At 34.6% G+C, this 15035-nt stretch overlaps 2 protein-coding genes across 2 annotated transcripts; both read right to left on the bottom strand.

The window, feature by feature from the left end:
- Positions 1-5315: 5315 nt before the first annotated feature.
- On the bottom strand, positions 5316-7197 carry LOC105790819 (uncharacterized). Its single transcript, XM_012618600.2, has 3 exons — positions 6798-7197; positions 5715-5836; positions 5316-5615 (listed from the first exon to the last, which is right to left on the bottom strand). The coding sequence occupies exons 1-3, from the start codon at positions 7138-7140 to the stop codon at positions 5499-5501; spliced, it is 582 nt and encodes a 193-aa protein (XP_012474054.1). The 5' UTR covers positions 7141-7197; the 3' UTR covers positions 5316-5498.
- Positions 7198-7495: 298 nt separating this feature from the next.
- LOC105790818 (ABC transporter C family member 14) lies at positions 7496-13129 on the bottom strand. Its single transcript, XM_012618599.2, has 9 exons — positions 10937-13129; positions 10524-10844; positions 10354-10440; positions 9625-10254; positions 9377-9541; positions 8952-9246; positions 8269-8789; positions 8122-8185; positions 7496-8045 (listed from the first exon to the last, which is right to left on the bottom strand). The coding sequence occupies exons 1-9, from the start codon at positions 13037-13039 to the stop codon at positions 7705-7707; spliced, it is 4527 nt and encodes a 1508-aa protein (XP_012474053.2). The 5' UTR covers positions 13040-13129; the 3' UTR covers positions 7496-7704.
- Positions 13130-15035: the final 1906 nt, after the last annotated feature.

Raw genomic sequence — 15035 nt, 5'->3', positions numbered from 1 at the left:
AAGCTATCGTGACCTCATTTTCGTAAATCGAGCCCATGAATATTTTTATTAAACATTTACAGAATTATTTTATATTATAATTGATTTTTGGATAAGTAACTTTACCGGATTAGTGACTAATTAAGGTATAAGGACTAAATCATAAAATTGAAATAATTAAATATTAGTAGTAATGCTTTAAATAATAGTAGTATAAGGCTTTAAATGGCAATAAGCCACTTTTTAGTGCTAGTGGACAGTTTGGTTGGAGGTTAATTAAAATAATATAAAACCTTTAATATTTTATAATAATAAACTAAATAATATGTTAAATAAAAGAAAGATAATGCACATCATCATCTTTTTCATTTCTTTTTTTTCTCCATAGCTGAAACTTAGAAAACGAAGAAGGTTTAAGTTTCAAATTTTCAGTCCTTGCATGGTAAGCTAATTTAAGCTCATTTCTCGTAAATTTTATATTTTTGAGATCGTTACAACTAGATCTAGCTAACCTTTACCTCTATTTTTGAAACTGTTAAAGATTTGCAATGTTACCATCAATGAATTTTTAAAGCTCTTAGTGTTTTTATATTATTTTTAAGCTTGTAAATGAAATATGGATTAAAATGTAAAGTTAAATGTTAGTTTCGAGTATAGGAACTAAAATAAAAATTGTTGTTTGTCACAAGATTTTGATAGAAATTGATAGTAGAGGATTGTAGAAGGGTATAATTGAAATTGGATTAAAAACGAAGTTCAAATGTGAAAGTTATTATTGTTTCAATTTTAAGGACTAAATTAAATAAAATGTAAAATTTAAGGGTTTTGTGAAAATGAAAAATAGGTCCATACATGGCATATTAAGTTATTTAATTGTTAGAGTTGATAAATTGAATTAAATTTATTATATAGATCAAAAATTAAATCAACCGGAGATAAACGAAAAGAAAAAAATTACAAAATAGTCCCCGACATTTTGCTTAGTGTCTAATTCACTTGGTAAGTTCATATGGTATAATTAAGTATATTTATCTAATGTTTGTGGTTAGATTTTAAAATGTAATAATTAAATGTGTTTTAAATTATTTACAAATTTATACAAAAGGTGAGGAAAGAACTACATCGGAAAATATGAGATTTGTGATAAATACGAATAGATGTGTAATATTGGATGACTGTAAAATTTCATATACAAGTGTACAATATATACATGGTAATGTTATATTGTTAAAAGGTATATATGTATATTGTTTGAACATCAAGTGGACTAAATTAATGATATGTAATTATATTTTTAATTGTGGTTGGAACGGTACAAAAATTTGAGAAACATAATGAATTGTAATAAATGATACTGATATGTTACTAAAGCTCGGATGAACGTAGGATAAGATGATTTGGAGTAAAAGATATGATGGAGATATCATTGTTTATGTCCAAATCCTACATTTGTTGTTGATTATCGAGCTTTGTCTCTGCAGATACCTTGGTGTGGTGGAGGGATGATACATTATATGATACGATATTGTGCCTACGGGCTTTACACTACGGTGCTTTGATGTGGTGTAGTTATCGATGTATTGAGCCATTTGGTGTATTGTAGCTACTCGCGTATCTATACCTTATTATTTTAGTTCATTACGCTAATTGTTTAAAAGAAAATGAATTGACTGATTCTATGAGATATATGAAAATGGTGTGCTTATACGAATATTTTGTGTTAAGTGATTGAACTAAATAAATGATGTATATGTACGACAGATATACATAAATGATACTGAATTGAATTGTATAAATTGGAAGTGTTATATGACCAAAATGACGGTATGTGTTCTAAAATTGAAACGTCATATGATGATTGAAAAGTATGACTAAAGTATGCAGGCATTTGATGATACTGATTAAGTGACATTGAAATGAGTTCATTGACACTGTATAAATTGAATTGCTTTGAGACTTGCCTTTGATGATCTCACCTTATTGTTGTTAAATGGGGAAATAGGAAAGTCGTATACTAGCTATTTTGTTATATTAATAGTGAATAAAGTGAGTTTACTATTTCAGTTCATATGAACTTACTAAGCATCCGTAAGTCTTGCTCTGCTTCATTTTCTGTGTCTGTAGTGCAATTATGCAGAATGTTTCTATCGAATCACTTCAGAGCTTACACTATCCAGCTTCAAACTCGGCAAAACTTCTGCATCGTTCTTGAACCGATTATGTGGCATGTGTCTAGGTTATTATGTAAACATACGTTTATTTTGGGATGATAGTGAGATGATACAAATATATATTGCTTGTCTTGATTATGCATATGATATGGGTACAAGCATGAATGCTATGAGTGCTCATTTAAAGTGGAGACGATCGATCTTTATGATTTACTTGTTTATGAAGTATTTGTAAGACATGTGTGTAAATGAGGTTGACGGTGATATGGTAATCTATGAAATGGATATATAAAAGGTTTAATTGAATGTTATGTATATGGATAAATAAGGGATGGATACTAATGTTGACCATCTTGTAAATGGATAACAAAACTGAATGGTTCAAGCCTTATAACTCAATGTAGGTGTGTAAGAAATTTGAAATGACAATGTTTCGTATGCCTTGGTAAATGGATAGTTGCATCAATGGATATAATAAAGATGAATGTGTATGAAAGGTGAGCATGATTTCAATGGATTGTAATGTATAAATAAGATTGTGTGTTTGGAAGTTATTGAATCATATAGTAAACTAATGGTGATATTTGATTTATAAATTGTTGGATCGATGAAATATCATATTCATAGTATGTTTATTGAATTTATGCAAGATATAGGTATGTTTAGCCACCTCTTAAAAGAGGCTTTGATTTGAGCATGAAAAAAATTTTCAAACTTGTGATTTTAGCCATCTGGGAAAAGTAACGATACCAAGGACCAAGGTAACGGTACATTACCAAATGAATAGTTTTTTGAAAATGGCAGAATGCCAAAATGATATCGATACTGATTTTAGTATTGATACTTACCATAAAAGTATCACTACCTGGTTCCAAAATTTAAAAAATTTCAAATTGGTCATTATTCATGCTCGAATCTAGTAAACTATAATTGTATGCTCAATTTAGTCTCTACTTTGTTCATAACTTTTATTATGAATATATAATTGGAACAATTTTATGTTTTAAATTGAATTCAATGTTATAATTTGTTTATGAATTTCAGTGATTGTTGTAGCATCCCGCAACCCGCCATCAATCGGGTTGGGTAAGGGGTATTACAGTGTTTGCTTAGGTAGATGGATCAATAAGGGAGATGATGAAGTGTTTGGCTGGAGACAAGGTTGGCATTTATTTCCCATACCAGATTATGAATTTATTCCATCATAAAGAAGAGGTGGTTATGGAACCAACTGAGTAATTCCACCGCCCTACATAGAGTATTATAGGTGATTCCATATCCTTCAATTCAAAGAGTAGCAGCACAAAAAAATCCAAAAGTAAAACCAATGTCGGAAACACAAGATGGAGATGCCTCTCGCCCTTCCAAAGAAATCCATTCCGAAGAAGGCTTCCAGAGGCACACAAATGTAGCTCGACGAGTTATTGGAGACGGTGCAGTATAACACTATGATATGGAAGCGATGGAGAAGAGGAAGAGGATCAGATGGAAGATGATAACCCCGAGCCTTATGTCAACGATTTGGATGTGATGTTCACTCCCGAGCGCTCCTCAACTAAGAGGGTCATCTTTCGTAGCCATGGAAAACACAAGTCACGTAATCGACCACCTCAACAAGTCTACAAGTGGGTTGCAGTTACGGGGAAGGAAAAGGCGATAGCATAATCAAAGTCAAACTCCAATGAAAATTATTAGTTACATATCTTTGCATTTTCTTATTTTATGCGGGATGTAACTATTGACTACTGAATCATTTTGAACTTTGTTTAGATTGTTGTCTTTGGTTTTTTTGCTTTTGTTTTTTATATTTGCATACCATATTCTTTTGTTTTCTTGTGTAAGTCATCCATTCGAAAATTACACAATGAATTCGAGCTTAAATGCAAAGGTGGACAACCCTAGCTTGCCTTGATGACCAGTGACGATATCCAGAGAAGTCTGGTAACCTTTTTATCTTTGTTTGGGAATACACATTGAGGAAAATGTGTAATTTAAATGTAGAGGGCATTCATAGAAAAATTTTACATGTTTAGTTATTTTTGTTATAATTGTGTGTTTGTTTTATCTTTTTATTTTAATTGTTCCATGGTGCTTAAACATTGTTTCATTAACAATTGGTTAAATGTGACATGACATTGTGTAATAGAATGACGTGTATAGACTCTTACAAAATGCGTGAAGAACGAAAAAATGAGCAAACAAAGAAAAAACTGAGAGTAAAAAGCAAGGTGAATGAATAAAAAAGCATAATTAAAGATAAAACCATTGTGAGTGAAAAGAGAAAAAAATTGTAAAATATGCTCAAAAAGAGAAATCCAACTTTTCATTGTCATAGTGCACAAATATTCACTAAGTTGTTTATACTAGCTAATATCGAATCATATCTTCCACATTATTGAAAAGAAAAGGAAGGCGAGAGAAGGGGGACTAAGGTAGTGAGTTCAACGATTACATATAGGGGAAATTGAAACAATGTGGTCTACCTATTCGTGTCTTTTTGTGCAAATATTTTCCTATACTTCCCTCTAATAGTTAACGAATGAAAGCTTTTATCATCTCCCTATTGGTATGATATCAAAGTGGGTAGGATATCTACAATTTTCACAAAATCTGAATCTAAATTATGCAAATCTACTTTCAAATTTAAATATTATCTGCATTAAATTCCAATATTATTATCAAACGTACATTAATTAAATTATTCGCCACATATTGAATATCTAAAATTTGAATATATTATTCACAAAAGTAAAATCAGAATTCAAACTTATTATCTACAAAAATAAAACAAGTTCAGAAAATTAATATTAGAAAGTTAATATAATATCCACATGTAGCAATTAAATTATTCAAATTCAAATATTATTCGAGTTTACAAATGTCCAGCTTCACGCTACCCATAACAGCCTTACGACCAGCCTATTATTGTAATACTCACGATTCTGAATATTGACCCTATAAATTACTCACTAGTTAGGAAGGAAAAATGGGTTTTCTAGGGATCGTCTTAACATTCACTTCCCAATTTCAAACTCCTCTTTTCTTTTTTGGGAATTCTTATTTTCGCCGATACTAAATTTGTGGGTTCATCTTAAGACCCCCTACCTCTGAAATGACTTAGAAAAGTAAAGTAAGAAACTCAAAGCAGGGAAAGTCACCAATGAATTGAATGAGAATGAAAATTGATACCTTTTACTGCATTGTCAAAATGAGAATACAACAATCTAAATTGAAAGTTGAGCCAGGCAACAAGTACAACATCATTTGATCATACTATAATCTATTTTAGAACTCCTCTACAAATTCCATAGCCCCGAGAGATTGCCATGCAAAAACTTGAAAACATTCTCAACGGGATAATATCAAAGGATTCTTATCTCCAAACATATGATACCTTTTGCATAGCTTCTCCAGATTCGCAACCGAATGCTGCATCTTATTTAATTTTACATCCATGAACATTGCCTGTAATAGTAAAAGCAAGAGTAACCAAAACAACCATCCATAAGAGTTCAGTGAAATACTATAGGAACTACAAATATATGAAAGAAACACCAATCCCACCTGGTAGTCATCGCCGTATTTCTCAATCAGCTGGCCAATGTAAAGACGTTGCATGGTGGTCAGTGGCTGTAAATGTGTGCTTTTTCCATCTCTTCGCTTCTTCCCCAGTGCTGTTTTTAAGTCTGCAAAGGCAAACATAGAGCATGTTAAAATGGTCGATTGAGAAGGGAAAAGGGTTGCAACTTCTGCATTTCACGCATTTTTCCTAAAAGTAAGATAAAAGTATTTCAGAAAGAGAATGATCCAAAGCTTATTTTTAAACCTATTCATGTTTAATTCATGTTAGTTAAGAAGATGTTCACTTAATTAAAATTATGAGTTCAAACAAAGATGTTTGAGAACATTGAATGAAAACATGTCCATGAACGTATAATCAAAAATTTTAGTGGACAATGAAAAATCTATTCATGAACAATAAGCAAACAAACCACAAATAAAAATATTTATTAATTTTTTATATGAAACAATTCAATGTAAAAATTAATAATTATATTAGAAAAAACACAAACAATAGTATATTAATAATAATCGAAAAACAAATGAGGTTTAAATGATTCATAAACGAGCTTGTTTGTGAACTTAAATGAACATTTCATTCTTCATCCCTATTTGGCTCATAATCAAGCTTGGTCGTGCATATAAAAAAGGCTTAACTACAAATTTGGCCTCTAAACTATACCGCTTTTCTCACTAAGTACTTAAAGTTTTGTTGTCAAAAGCAGTACTCAAACTATCAATTTTATATTAGTTTACCCCAAAAGTGGTACATTCTTATTGGTTAGTGAGAGGAAATTGATTAAAAAAACTTGAAAAAAGTGTTATAATTTGAAGGCCAATTTTGCATTTAATCCTAAAATAACTAAATATGCTTTGTTTGATTTCAGTTCTCAAAAATTATTTACATAAACAAACATTCATCATATTCTATCATTTATAGCCCTAAGAAAGACTTCAATTTCACAATTGCATCAAATTCATTGGTTACTTTATTTTTAATCTAAAAGGAACCTTCTTCCAATTTACCTAACTAGACCTCAATACCGAAACGCAGAAACAGTAGAGAAGGGGAAAGGGCAGACTAACCATCTTCTTCGAGATCGCTGCCCGAATCAATGGGCTCGAATTCATCAGCCGGTTCATCGGAAGGCGGAGAATGAGGGACTTGGAGTGAATCGCTCTCCACGATGTGGGAAGTACGAGAACGAACGCCGAGGTAGTTAGGGTTAGAAACAACCCCAAAGGACTTGTAGTTTTGGATGACGCTGGCTTTGTCGTCCCACTTGGAGAGGGCATCGTCGACGTTGGCGAGTGAACGGAGCTTGGGAGGAAGAGTGAAGCATGGCTTAAAGACGTGAGGGTTTTTCCTGGGGAGACCGACTTTGACCTTGGCACGAGATTGTTTGTATTTCCTTCTCGACCTCCCCATCGGATCTACCTCTCTCTCACAATTTGTTGGCTAGGGTTTTTGCAGGGTTTTTAATTTACGTCAATTTACAAATATATAGTGCTCCCACTTCAATTTCAGAGACGAGAGAGTTGTAAACGACGCCGTTCCGAATCGGGAAGATTAAAAACAAAAGATAGAAAAAATTGAGGCCCTTAATTATCAGTCGTTTGCTTCTATTTTATGATATTAGAAAATGTCAAATGTGTGGTTTATTTTTTCTAAAATACATAGTTTTCATTACATTTTATGTTGTAATTTTAATTTAATTGAGTTTTTCTGTTTTCTTTTATGCTATATAAATTTCAATACGAGAATTAAAAATGAGTCATAAATATTTAATTTCAAATTTCAGAATTAATTAAACTAAATTTACTTAAAATCAATATCCAATATATAGAAATCAATGCCAATACTACACACTTTATATAACCACTTTATTTTCTAAGATAGGAAATAGCACATTTTTTGCAAACTATAGATAAATATATGCTAGGCAGCAAATTAGAAAATTATGTCCAGCCAGCCAGGGCCTTGGTTCGGCGGCTATAGTCCAGCAGAGCGATCAGCGTATTCTTGAACCAATGCTGCGAACAATGTTGGCCTCTCAAGCAAGCGTGATGGTGGCTCAAATTCTTTTGCCCTTCCTGCATCCATCACCAGAACCCTGTCACAGTCCATGACTGTGGGTATTCTATGAGCAATGCTGATAATGGTGCAGGCTGCAAACTCTTCCCTTATGATCTTTTGGATTACAGCATCCGTTTGCGAGTCAACCGATGCGGTTGCCTCGTCCATGAACAAAAGCTTGCTGTGCTTTAGTATAACCCTCCCTAAGCACAAAAGCTGCCTTTGCCCCACACTCCAGTTGTCCCCATTGTCCACCACTATAACACACACACAAACACAATTTTGGTGATTTTCAAGCACTATTTCATACATGAAAACTTGAGAATCACTTACCTAAGGAATCGAGTTTATCGGGTTTTGATGCCACCACGTCTTTAAGTTGGCACCGCTCGAGGCTCTGCGAAAAACATGCATTGTCCTTTAGAAAGAAAGGAAATGAAATGGCTCATGTTGTTTGTTTGGAATGACATTTTTTTTTACCTTCCAAATCTCTTCATCTGAAAACTGTCCTACAGGGTCTATGTTGCTTCTCACAGTTCCTTCAAATAGGACAGGTTCTTGTGGGATGATCCCAAAGCGTGACCTTATATCATGCAGCCCTAACATGCAGATATCTCTACAATCAATGATTATCTTCCCTGCTGTTGGTTCAACCAGCCTAAACAGAACTTGGATTAATGTTGACTTCCCACTCCCCGTCCGACCAACGACACCAATCTTTTCGCCTCCTTTAATGCTCAGTGTAATGCCTTTAAGTACAAGAGGAGTGTTCGGCCGGTATCTAACCTGCAAGTCTTTGAGCTCAACATTGCCATGGGTAGGCCAATTCGGAGGGGGAAGACGGTCCTCAATATGCCATGCTGCTTCTGGCTGAATACTTGAGAATTGCTTTATTCTTTCAACTGAAACCATCCTATTTTCCACGAAACAACTTAAAAATATGGCCCAAAACAACACTCCATTGAGGGACAACCCGTATGACAGAGATAACCCAACATTTTCTGCATTATACAAAAAAAATTACTATCATCTACATGCAAGTCTCCCCTAAGATGAGATATGAACTTACTTGAAACATGACATAATTGGTTTAACTAGGCTAATGGACCATATGTTACACATGAAAATATTTTTCACAAACATACTTGTAGCATATGCTTTACCTGGCCTAACAATGCTACTAGGTAACAAAATCATACACATGGTAGAAAGGCAGAGGACTACAGTCCCGATAAGTTCCAAACGGAAGCCTAACCACTCATTGGATCCATTGTTGTGGAAATCCATGCGTAAATTGGAATTAACTCTGTCAACATTTTCCTGACAAAAACTATCCTCCTTCCTGAAAGCACGAATCGTCATGACTCCAGAGATGCTTTCCGAGAAGTGATGGATGACAGGAGCTTTAGTGATTGAATCGAGGCGAGTTAGTTCACGAGATGATGCTAGGTAGTATCCCTGCAATTCAAGAGAAATGAACATATCAATCATCAAATGGACCTTGTATAATCTGTCATGTCATGTTAGCTATGTGTTATAAGATGTTGGATTGTTACAAAAATAGGTCATTATGAAGATGCATACATACCCTGTACCAGTAGTTCAGCCAACCAAGTGGAATTATCAAGAATACTGAGGGCCAAGCATATTGACAAGTGATTATGAAGATACTTAGCAGTGCAATGTACATAGATATAGTAATCCCCATAATGAATGGCACGAAGATATCGATATTAGTCTGATCACTGGATACCTGTGGATTAAACAGAAGGAATATATCAGTCCTAAGATATCAATATTAGGACATATATGCCACAATGAGGTTCGAAACTTTACCCGACTTAAAATTCTTCCCGAAGGTGTGGTATCGTAAAAGGAAATAGGGGCGTGCAAGATGCTTTGAAGAATTTGTCTGAAAAATATTTGTGATGTCTTTAGCCCCATAAGTGTGACGAAAAAGGATCGGATCACTAACAACACAATAGACACCACTGCCATGATAGCGTAAACCGAAATAAATAGTGAAGGGTTAAATGAAACAGCATGTTCAGGTGAAGTTTCATATGACAACCAATAATCGCCAGCCATTAAAGACGCTTGCCATGACAGAGATAATAGCAACACTGCAGCCACACCCCACCAGCCAAAAGCTTCAGTGCAGTACATTTTATACACCTGCAAGCTGACTTTACCAGTTTCCCTCTCTTCTTCTTTGATTAGCTTAGAATCCCCCTTATCTGATTTCGGGTGGTCTTGAGACTTATTTTCACCATCTGCTTCCCCAATGCTGGAAACAACCTGATTAGATTTGGATATTTTGGAGGAACCTTCAGCAGGCATGGTGTTGCCTGCTTCAACAAGTTCCATAGCTGTTTCATGTGCAGCTACAAGAGCTCCAAAATCCGTGCTGGAATCTAGTAAATCATTATACTTCCCTGACTGTATTATCATCCCATCTCGCATCACCTGGAATTTACACGAGGAATTTTTTCGAAACATCAAGTACTTGTACATGAATGTCTGCTTGTGTCATTTCCATGAAACAGATAAAACATGTCTACTTACCAAAATAAGATCAACATTGTGCAAGAAGTCCACTTGATGAGTTACAAGCAAAATAGTCTTCTCTTTGAGAGCTCCTCTCAGACATTCCTGCAGGCAAAAACAAAATAAAAATAGAAATGGCAAATTTCTCACATTCTTTACGTTAAAAATGAATCAGATAACAGTGTGACCTTAAATATGTCTGTCCCAGTATGAGCATCAACAGCACTAAAGATGTCATCGAGAAGGTAGATGTCACGATCCTGGTAAACCGCTCTGGCAAGTTGTATTCGCTGCTTTTGGCCGCCACTGAGGTTAATTCCGCGCTCTCCAATTTCAGTCTGGTCACCAAACTCCATCATGTCCAGGTCTTTCTCCAAACAACAGACCCTTGTAACTTCCCTGTATTTCTCCCTGTTCATCGGCAAACCGAATAGGATGTTCTCTTCGATTGTCCCATTCTGGATCCAAGACGTTTGAGCTACATATGCAGTTGTCCCACAAAGCTTAACCTGTCATGTAAACAGCAAGAACTATCTTTAACAATCATTCGAGGCCTTTGGTCTAAGAAAAATTGCATGTTTAACAAATGCAACCATTATACCTTTCCTGATATTTTGTGCATCTCACCAAGAATAGAATCCAAGAGAGAGGACTTGCCAGATCCCACAGTCCCTACTATGGAGGTAAGCTCCCCTTTCTTGACCTCTAAATTTATATTTTTGAGAACCATCTCTCCAGTTTCATCATCCCAGCTAAACGCCGCATCTTTAACTTCCACAGCAATCGGACCATGGCGATCCTCCTGTCTCTCCACTGATGAATCATCCAACTCCTTGCTCAACATATAACTATCCAATCTCCCCAGTGAAATCATTGCTTGTGAAAGTGAGATCATAGACTGTGGGAATGTCCTGATGGGCTCTTGCAAGACCCTAAAGATAGTTATTGCTGTGAAAACTACCCCAGCATCAAGTCTCACACCTAATATAAGTGCAGTCCCAAATGTAAGCGTTGCTATCAGTAACGGCGTCGACCACATTACTATGATATTTCCAGATATCGAATACAAGAATTTGCTTAGCCACCCGAACTCAGTCTCACGGAAAGATCGGATTCTTTCATTGAAGTGCTCTTCCCATGCCTGAAGCTTGATAACCCGCATGTAGTTAAGCATCTCGTTCATCGCCTTCATTCTCGAGTCTCGATTCTCCATCACATTGAATTGAAAATGATTGTTCCTTCTTGTCCCTATTACCACAAAGATAAAAATACCGAGCAGTCCAAGCATCGAAGTCACCACCGAAGCACCGAGGTACCCATACAAGAGCACCAAGGCAACAATAACTTGCAAAGGAGTCAACCAAATAGAATGGAGCTGCAACATCATATCAGAGAGCTGTTGAGCATCAACAACCATGTAATTCACAATCTGTCCCACCCCATGAGCTTGACGCGCGGAACAAGTTAGCCTTAGCCCTTTCTTGTATAAAGAAGTAATAAGAGTGCAGCGAATGAGCATCCCAAGCTTCTGAGAGTTGAAGTTATATTGGTGACCGGTCAACACTTCGAGAAACTTAGCAGCAAGGAGAACCAATGTAAGGTAATATCCTTCATACGGTGAGTTTCTTTTTCCTGCAGTGTAATCAACAAAGCTTTGGATCAAAACGGGACCAACGTACGTAACCGAAAGCCGCACAATTGCGAGGAATGCAGTGAAGGCAAGTTCCTTCCAAAAGCACCGCAACAATGCGGTTCGAACAGGGTGCTCTGATTTCTCCTGCGGATTAGGCCAACTTGCTTCGAAGAGCTTCGACATCGTTTCAGCCCTATGCTCTGGCGAAAGAGTTGGAACTTCATCCATTTTGAGAGGGGATTTATAGCCTTTTTTCAACAGAGGATTCAACCAGAGCCAAAATGCCTTTGATACTACTGGAGCTGAAGCAAAGCCGGTGACATTGGATTTGCTCAAAAGCGGCTCATTGAACTTTGTCTCTTCATCCATTGCCGGTTCGGATTCTCCAGTCACTGATATACCAGTTGAACCACTAATGGCAACAACAAGAAGAAGAACTGATAATGGGAAAGAAGCAAAGGAAACTATATCATCCAACCTCAAATACCAATCCTGATTTGTTTGAACCACACGAATGATCCCAGTTACTGTAAACAACGAAACGATGATAAAATTCGCCGTCCAATAAATTCGGAGAAAGACAGGATGGTTAACAACATGAAATCTCTTCTCACAGATGATTAAGACAGCAATCACAGCATGAGTTATGGCTTGAATTAACCAAAATGTTCCATTAATTTGCTTCCAAGGCTCTGGGTTACTGCTATTATATGCAAGAACGCAGACAATAGTGTAACAAACCGCCAGCACAACCGTTACAATGACAGAGAGCTTGAACCATGTAGTCGTGCTGGAGTGGACCCTGTTGGCTATTATGAGAGGTTTGTTCATGTCAGAGCTGCCATGGCTATTACCTAAGAATCTGGAATAAAGCTTGTTAACAACCACAAAGAAGAAAAGGGTAAGTAAGAACAGGAGATCAACCGCAGAGAAGAGAGCTCTTTGAGGACATGGGGTGAGGAAAATGAATCTCAGCCATTGGATTATAATAGGAATAGATGTGTCCTCCGGAGATTGAATCACAGAGCTTGAACATGAAAGTGAAGTAAACCAAGTAGCCGATGATGCCATTTTCACTCAACTTGCGGTGAAAGAATACAAAAAATCACCTCTCGAATCAAATCAGCAAATTTCTTGCATTCCCTGTAAAAAAAAAAAAAAAAAGATCAGAACGTTGATTATTCAGAAAAAAAAATGGAAACCCATTAAAAGCAAAGAAAAGCTGTAAAACATTTATGGAAAATCAAACAAAAATGATCAGAAAATACAACCATGCAAAGATGACAGAACCAACCTGGAAGGCTGGAACCACTGTTTAACAAAGAAAAGCCTACGCGAACATCAATGCTGTGGATGTCAGGAAATTTGTAGCAGAAAACAAACGAAAAAGACAAACAATAAAAAGCTAAGATTCACTTGGGAATACGTTCCATATGACAATATTTCAGAGGCGCCGTACAATGGTTGGTTTTAACACTAGGAGACAGAAACCAATAAAACTTTTGTAGTTGCAGAAAAGAAAAACAAATGGTATGGAATATATATAACTGAGAATAGAGCAAAGATTATGGTTGACAATTTGATGTTGGTAACTACTCCAATTTGCTAGACAATAATCAACTTGGCCTTGCCATAAAAGACAAATTAATAACCTGGTCTTTTTGTTAGAAATACCTGCATATTTGATGTAAAAAATTTAATAATAAAAATATTCTTTTTATATGCATATTATAAAAATATTTATCTAAAAAACCCTGAAAATGTAAAAACTAATTTGATATAAACCATTTTAATTTTTTATTTCGTTACAGTTCGTATTTAATTACTGAAAATTCAACTCGTTTTTACCAACCTATTACATTAACTTAAAATTTATATATAAACTATATTAGAAATGTTAATAGTGCATTTGAAGACACCATTTATAAAAATATAATAATTATGTTTAATTTTAATCAATTTTTAAATTATTCATTAATATATATTTCTAAATTTTCAAAAAACAAATCATTTTTTAGTATATATCTTTAAGAAGTATATAAATATGTTTTAATAGTTATTATTGTTAAAAGGAGCCTATGAATTAGGTAAGGCTAAAACATTACCATATTGGCATATCTTACTCCAATAATAAGATTTATTATCTTTGGCAGGTTCAATGCATGCTTTATTATATAAATAATAATTTTAAAGAATATTAATACGACATTAACTAATTGATTACTATAAATAATAATAAAAATATTAAAGAAGGCAGGGATGAATAGAAGAACATAAGAAATAAACTAAATTTTATATATTTTTAAATACTTTTATGATTTTGTTAATAATTTATTGGGTAAACTACCCTCAATATTACAAAACTATTAATAAATTTATGTTTTGATTACTCAACTTTAAAAAGTTACAAAATGGTCACTAAAATATTCGAAAATTTTCATTTAAGTCACTAAGTTGTTAAAATTGTTGTTGTACGGTCTTCTCCATTCACACTACCTGCACCAATCGAAAGCTCTTCTTCCTTTTCTTTTCTATAATTTAGTTTTTTTCATAAAACAGTTTTGGACATCACGAATCTACAAATCAAAATTCAAATAATTTTCTTCTTCGATCTCTAACACTAATTGTCAGATCGACTTGGATCTAATGTATGTTCTTCTACTTTCCGATGGGTATTGATCCACCATAACGATCGTCAAATTATAGCTTGAAACTCGTTAGTTGAACTTTTTTTAAAAAACTTGACAGCTTAATGACTTAAATAAAAACTTTCGAATAGTTTAGTAACTTAAAAGAAACTTTTTGAAAATAATTCAATGATATTTTTAACTTATTAAAATTTAGCCACTTTGAGTATAATTTACCCAAAATTATTTGATTTGAATAGTTGGATTCCAAAAATATGGATGAAAAGGTATGTGTTTGACTTTTTGTGTATATATACTGTTTTGGGGGAAAGGATGTGTATGATTTTGTAGATGGGAGAAAAGTAGAGACCCTGAATTATTGGACGAATCCGACACAGATCCTTTTAACGGCATCCAATTTCGCACTTTCTTTTTCCTAC

This window comes from Gossypium raimondii, chromosome 8 (assembly GCF_025698545.1).
Source record: "Gossypium raimondii isolate GPD5lz chromosome 8, ASM2569854v1, whole genome shotgun sequence".
In the NCBI taxonomy this organism is placed as follows: domain Eukaryota; kingdom Viridiplantae; phylum Streptophyta; class Magnoliopsida; order Malvales; family Malvaceae; genus Gossypium; species Gossypium raimondii.
Note: the sequence above shows the minus strand (reverse complement) of the source record. Positions and strands in the feature narration are given on the sequence as shown.

Coding starts and splice junctions, on each gene's coding strand:
- LOC105790818 (XM_012618599.2), bottom strand. CDS start 13,039: ATGGCATCATCGGCTACTTGGTTTACTTCACTTTCATGTTCAAGCTCT. Junction 10,441..10,523: donor CTGGGACAGACATATTTAAG/GTCACACTGTTA, acceptor TTTTGCCTGCAG/GAATGTCTGAGAGGAGCTCT. Junction 8,186..8,268: donor CAGATGAAGAGATTTGGAAG/GTAAAAAAAAAT, acceptor TGTTTTTCGCAG/AGCCTCGAGCGGTGCCAACT.
- LOC105790819 (XM_012618600.2), bottom strand. CDS start 7,140: ATGGGGAGGTCGAGAAGGAAATACAAACAATCTCGTGCCAAGGTCAAA. Junction 5,837..6,797: donor CAGCGATCTCGAAGAAGATG/GTTAGTCTGCCC, acceptor TTGCCTTTGCAG/ACTTAAAAACAGCACTGGGG. Junction 5,616..5,714: donor AATACGGCGATGACTACCAG/GTGGGATTGGTG, acceptor TTACTATTACAG/GCAATGTTCATGGATGTAAA.